General features: G+C 37.1%; 1 protein-coding gene across 1 annotated transcript; it reads left to right on the forward strand.

Moving 5' to 3' along the window:
* The first annotated feature begins 18 nt into the window (after positions 1 to 18).
* Positions 19 to 3,661, forward strand: LOC121429895 (probable Werner syndrome ATP-dependent helicase homolog 1). Its single transcript, XM_041627155.1, has 2 exons — positions 19 to 1,150; positions 1,646 to 3,661. Exons 1-2 carry the CDS (start codon positions 627 to 629, stop codon positions 2,142 to 2,144), a joined length of 1,023 nt encoding a protein of 340 aa, XP_041483089.1. The 5' UTR covers positions 19 to 626; the 3' UTR covers positions 2,145 to 3,661.
* The last annotated feature ends 3,233 nt before the right edge of the window (positions 3,662 to 6,894 follow it).

Genomic DNA, 6,894 nt, shown 5'->3' on the forward strand with positions numbered 1-6,894 from the left:
TTTTTGCTACACTTCACAGACGCTGCAGTCTGCAAGGATCACAAAGTTGAGAAACTTCTCATCCTTGACGTGGAATAGAAACTCTATGAAAGTAACAAGAATGAACAGAAAACTGGAGCTTTTCCAAGAAAGTCCTTCTTGAAAACTTGGCAACGAATATCAATAACAGAGGTGTAAGACAAGGACATTTTCAAATTCATTTAGAAAAATCTGGTAATCAAGAGCCCATCTCCATGAACAAAAGCCATGCTCTGAGTGTTGTTGGAATCGTCAAAAGGATCAAAGGGATGATTATCCCCATGTTTTACACAATGTTGAACCAAAGCGAAAGTTACCCATTGAAACTCAAAGTTAAGGGATACTTTCAGCGTGATTTGACTGAAATTACGGAATATCATCTGGCAGCTCAAATATATGATACCATTTTCCTCATGTACAATATTTTGAAGGAGAAGATACACCCTGTATTATGACGTCTTGGAGCGAGATTAGGTTACATATTCTGTTAATGTTACACATGTGTTTGTTTTCGCTCGGCTTTTCGTTCTTGATCTCGTTTTGCACCTTCAAACAGCTATTTAATTGTAATTTCTGTTGATTGCAATTTATCATAGCGTGGTAGAATTATGTCTGTGGATAGTTCTCGGTGTTTTTCAGACGACGAGATCGCAGAAGCGTTGAAATATGGAGCAACGAAACTGGGATTGCATGACGGCTTTCGGAGTCAACAAGCTGATGCTCTGCGTGCTTTTTTCCGTGGACACGATCTCTTCGTTAGCCTGCCCACCGGCTTTGGCAAGAGTGTCCTCTTTCAAGCTGCTCCTTTCTGTTCGGACTACCTTCGAAAGAATGCTGATGGGCCCGGAGTATCTGATCCTTTGAAGGCGATTGCATTGATTGTTATGCCTTTGAAGTCACTGATATCAGATCAGATTCACAAGGTTGAGAGCTTTGGATCGTTTGGTGTGGATATTTCAGGTGGGATGACAGACGTCATTCGTGAGGGAATTTCTTCTGCAAAGTATTCTCATATTTTTGCCAGCCCTGAGAGTTTACTTGATGAGGATGGTCGTGAAATGTTCACTCTTCTGAAAAATCGCCACTGGATCTGTGGATTTTTCATTGATGAAAGTCATTGTGTTTCAAAATGGTGAGACCTATTCGAATAATAGTTTGTTTTGCGTGGATAAAAAAATTTAGTTAGGTCATTTAACTTTTATAATTCACTTTTCAGGACTATCATCAAATGTCAAAAATATTTAAAAGTGTATGAGTTATGACTATCATATTTAAATTATTCATTACATCCAATATTGTTACTTCATATAGCTTTTTATCCACAAAATCAGTGGAATTTAGTTGAACATTCAATAGATAATAATTTTTCAATGTCCTGTACGTTGATTGATAAACAAATATAAAGACACCTGAACGAAAGCCATTGCTAATATTAATAATTTCAAATTATGCATTTTACGTAAGTCTGTAGAGCGCCAAAGTGAATCGACACCATTGGTTCAGCTTGTTTCGACTTCAACCATCAGTTTTACAAGTTCAAATTACACAATTGAATCTTACTTATAGGAATATTGTAAAATGTACAAGATACTTGTTATTGATACTAATTTTTTTTTTTTTTCTACAGGGGCAGTTCATCAGGAGACACAAAAGCTTTCCGAAGTGCCTACAGCAAACTGGGAGAAATCCGTTCCAAACTACGATCAGGTGTTCCAGCCGTCGCGCTCACAGCAACAGCTACACGAGAAGTTAGACATGCGATCATCGACAGCCTCGGACTTCGGAACTTTCTGTGGGTGAACGAGTCACCAGACAAAGCCAATATCAAACACATCGTCATGAAGTCCTCTTCAAAAGACTACGACAACATATTCCGGCATGTGATAGATGGCGTCAGGGACAAAGGGTTGTTCTGTGAGAGGACAATTATATATTGCCAATCTAGGAAGACCTGTAGTGAGGTGTACGCAACCTTCATTGCACTGCTGCCAAAAGATCGTCATGCCTACATCAACATGTATCACACAAACACTGAAAACGACGTGCAAGAAAAAATAATTCAGTCAATGGCATCACCAGATGGAGAGGTTAGAGTCCTCATAGCAACTGTTGTGGGGGAAGGATAATTTGAGGGGTTGTTTATATTTAGGGCGTAGAGGTCGATTGTGTAGCATAGGGGCCAGGGTAAAAAAAAAAACACACACACAACAGTCCTGACAAAGGACTATGCCTGATGATGATCTGGAGCAGATTTGGTAAAATTTAATTATCAAGGAACCGGTAATTTTGTCCATGTTTGTATCACATCGTAAGAAAAGAGGATTTCCCCAAAATTTGCCTCAAAAGAGTAGTCCAATGGACTGCTCTCTATATTTATCTCTCTCTCTTTTTTTTTTTTTTTTGCTACACGTCACAGACGCTGCAGTCTGCAAGGATCGCAAAGTTGAGAAACTTCTCATCCTTGACGTGGAATAGAAACTCTATGAAAGTAACAAGAATGAACAGAAAACTGGAGCTTTTCCAAGAAAGTCCTTCTTGAAAACTTGGCAACGAATATCAATAACAGAGGTGTAAGACAAGGACATTTTCAAATTCATTTAGAAAAATCTGGTAATCAAGAGCCCATCTCCATGAACAAAAGCCATGCTCTGAGTGTTGTTGGAATCGTCAAAAGGATCAAAGGGATGATTATCCCCATGTTTTACACAATGTTGAACCAAAGCGAAAGTTACCCATTGAAACTCAAAGTTAAGGGATACTTTCAGCATGATTTGACTGAAATTACAGAATATCATCTGGCAGCTCAAATATACGATACCATTTTCCTCATGTACAATATTTTGAAGGAGGAGCCTCTTCCCATTTTGCTAGATGGCAAACTCGAAGGGTCTCTCAAACCAGAAGATTACATCTGGGGATACAGTGAACAGACCAAGACTAAGTACAAAGATCTGGCAGAGAGCTAGACATAACCGAGGAAATAAGTTCTTTGTTGAATTCAGAAGATTGCCTGATGATGATCTGGAGCAGATTTGGTAAAATTTACTTATCAAGGAACCGGTAATTTTGTCCATGTTTGTATCACATCGTAAGACAAGAGGATTTCCCCAAAATTTGCCTCAAAAGAGTAGTCCAATGGACTGCTCTCTATATTTATCTCTCTCTCTTTCTTTTTATTTTTTTTGCTACACGTCACAGACGCTGCAGTCTGCAAGGATCGCAAAGTTGAGAAACTTCTCATCCTTGACGTGGAATAGATACTCTATGAAAGTAACAAGAATGAACGGAAAACTGGAGCGAGTTCCAAGAAAGTCCTTCTTGAAAACTTGGCAACGAACATCAATAACACAGGTGTAAGACAAGGACATTTTCAAATTCATTTAGAAAAATCTGGTAATCCAGAGCCCATCTCCATGAACAAAAGTCATGCTCTGAGTGTTGTTGGAATCTTCAAAATGATCAAAGGAATGATTATCCCCATGTTCTACACAATGTTGTACCAAAGTGAAAGTTACCCATTGAAGCTCAAAGTTAAGGGATACTTTCAGCATGATGTGACTGAAATTACAGAATATCATCTGGCAGCTCAAATATACGATACCATTTTCCTCATGTACAATATTTTGGAGGAGCCACCGAAATATTGATTTACATTGAATTTCATTAATCTTGATTTGTAAAATAATTGATGTTAACGAGAAGTTACAATTGAAAGTTGTGGTGCAATATCAGCTGTTGCACAGAAATCCAGAAAAGCCAAACCACGCAATGATCTGAAAAATCAAGTCAGTGAGCTAACTCGGTTAGTTAGGGAACTCACGACCATTGTTGGAAACATGCAGCGAAGCCAAAGTCATAGGCGTGACACAAGCGCGATGCGCAGTCTAGCACCAGTGCAGCAACCTGGCAGACTATATTGGTACCATGATAGCAAGTATGGCGATAATGCTCATCATTGCCATCCGCTGTGCGCACACCAGACAGAAAACTAGCAAACCAGTGGATAGCGGCGGCGAAACAGGCTGGTCAAACGGAGAGCCGCCTGTTCTACGTTAGAGACATTGATGCTCACACAAAATTTCTTTTTGATACCGGCGCAGCAGTCATCTACACATCCATTGTGAATTATCTTTCATTGAAGCTCACTGGATTTCTCATACCGCTTGATAAGGGTTTAGCAAAGCATCTCCACTATCTGGTAGGTCATGAGACGCCATCTGAAAATACACGTGGAGAGGATTTTGTAGCCAGACCTAAGCTTTCGACACCCACAGAGAGCCATGGCATATTATCCCATATAGGTGTTTTGAAGAATCATATATTTGCCACAAGTATGAACTTGAGGTATGTTAAACAAGTAGCACGTGTGAATTGTGCATTTAGATTTTCATATGTTAAATGGGGCACTTACATTCTTGCATTATCTGGTATAAAACTTCAGTTTCAATAAAGTTTGGATTCAACAATATTAAAATGCTGAATGGTATTTTGTTTTTAATGACTATGCTTTGTTTGCTATGTGTGTGCGTGTGGGGGGTGTTGTGTGTGTTTGTTATCATGTAATATGCTTCTCTACTTTGCTTGTTATTTTCAATTGTATAAATTTGTTTTGATATTATGCAGGGGTGTGAGTGGTCACAAATAAAAAGATCTGAAAAAAGCTGAAGAGTGTTGACAAAGTCTGAAATAGAAAGAGCTTCAATAATATTTGTACTGAGGAAAGCAAAGAAAAAGCTTAAATCAAGCTGAAAATAAAAACAAAAAAAATCTGGAATCAGCTAAAAATATGAACTCTCACACCCCTGATTATTGTATATACATCTTTACGGACTTGCAGAAAAACAGTCTGACGGCTGAAAGCAGTTTTTTTTTATTACCATATTTAAATAAATAAAACAATGGTGTAATATGAGATTGTCCTTCTTAATTGCTTTTATTTTTGTATTGTTTTTTCATCACCCTTCCTTTGGTTTTGTAAATAGGTTTTTGTTTTGGTATTTCACCTTGTCATTCTGTTGCAATATTGATTGTGTCACAAAAAATAGAAGGACAGGTTTGAAATATGTGATCTTGCTTACAGTTGGTTTGAATCCTATCTAAAAAAAGATAACAGAAAGTTGTTATAGATGGTTACGAGTCATCAGTCCATGTATCTGATATAGGTGTGCCCCAGGGTTTGGTAGTCAGCCCTATGTTATTTACTATGTTTTCGTCTCCATTGGGAGATGTCATAAAGGCCAATCAGATGTCAGGGATGTGTTGTGCTGACGACACACAGATGCATGTATCTTTCAAACCATGTGATTTCCAGAGGGCAATATCCCAGGTAGAGTGTTGTGTAAAAGAGATAAAGCAATGGTCAATTATAAATGGTCTCAAACTAAATGACGAGAATAACAGAGGTTTCACACATAATATCTCGATTTCGTAGAAGATTACAACTTCCCCTGATTAAGATAAATGATGTTTCTATTGTTCCTAGTGTCTCGGCCAGAAATCTGGGTGTGATGTTTGATCAGCATATGTTATTGGACTAAGTAAGTATCAGACCAAGTGGAAATAGTCAATCAGACCATACTAAAAGTACACCAGAATGGGTTAGCTCCTTTGTCAGACTAACATAAACCCTTGGAAATTTGATTGAAGGACATGCCCGGAGAGAGCGTACTAATGGTACATTCAGACAGGACGTGGCAGTTACTATATTTCCCCTGTAGAAATAGGTTTATCTGATGTCATCGAGACAATTACATGAAGAACATTTAGAGCAGGTTTCCTCCTAAATGATGCTATGCATTTTTTTTTCAAACATGGCTATAAATTGGTTACCCTTCAAGGGCAAAATTTCCCAGCTGGGACTGCTGGCAGAGCAGCACCTAGTCAAGGCAGGTACATCGGGTATGAAAAAAAAAGTTTAAACAAATCTGTTTTAACTCCTCAAATTGGCAATTGCTTATGGAAACAAATGAATATGGATAATTATCATCAGTGAAAACAAATATAACAGTAAGATAACAACAAGAAGTTGCCAATTTACATTTGCAGTGATTTCAATGTTTTCAATGTGTTGCCAATTTATGATTAACTGAAATTACATGCTTTCTATTAGGAATGGTACAATGTTCTGCACTGGAGATGTTAAGTATAAAATCAACAACAAAATCCTATGCAACATTGGATACAGAAGGGGTTTGGGAATAAGAAGACACAGGATTTACTTACCATGCATTCAGTAATCATTCTTCTTTTTTAAAGGTCAAGTCCACCTCAGAAAAATGTTGATTTGAATCAATAGAGAAAAATCAGACAAGCACAATGCTGAAAATTTCATCAAAAACGGATGTAAAATAAGAAAAAAGTTATGACATTTCAAAGTTTCACTTATTTTCAACAAAATAGTTATATGAACGAGCCAGTTACATCCAAATGAGAGAGTCGATGATGTCACTCACTATTTCTTTTGTTTTTTATTGTTTGAATTATACAATATTTCAAATTTTTATGAATTTGATGATTAGGACCTCCTTGCCTGAAGCACAAAATGTTAAAATAATGGAATTCCACGTGTTCAGGGAGGAATGAAACTTCATTTCACATGACAATGATGAAAAAATAAAAATATTTCATATTTCATACAATAAAATACAAAAGAAATAGTGAGTGAGTGATGTCATCAACTCTCTCATTTGGATGTAACTGGTTCGTTCATATAACTATTTTGATGAAAATAAGCGAAACTTTAAAATGCCATAACTTTCTTATTTTATATCCGATTTTGATGAAATTTTCAGTGTTATGCTTGTTGAATTTTTCTCTTTTTATTTAAATCAAGTTTTTGTTGAGGTGGACTTGTCCTTTAAGAAAATAGGCACACAG

This window comes from Lytechinus variegatus, chromosome 16 (genome assembly GCF_018143015.1).
Source record: "Lytechinus variegatus isolate NC3 chromosome 16, Lvar_3.0, whole genome shotgun sequence".
Lineage (NCBI taxonomy): Eukaryota > Metazoa > Echinodermata > Echinoidea > Temnopleuroida > Toxopneustidae > Lytechinus > Lytechinus variegatus.

What these genes read in the sequence shown, in the direction of transcription:
- LOC121429895 (XM_041627155.1), top strand. Translation starts at nt 627, where the DNA reads ATGTCTGTGGATAGTTCTCGGTGTTTTTCAGACGACGAGATCGCAGAA. An exon ending in AGTCATTGTGTTTCAAAATG is followed by an intron (nt 1,151 to 1,645) that starts GTGAGACCTATT and finishes TTTTTTCTACAG; the next exon opens with GGGCAGTTCATCAGGAGACA.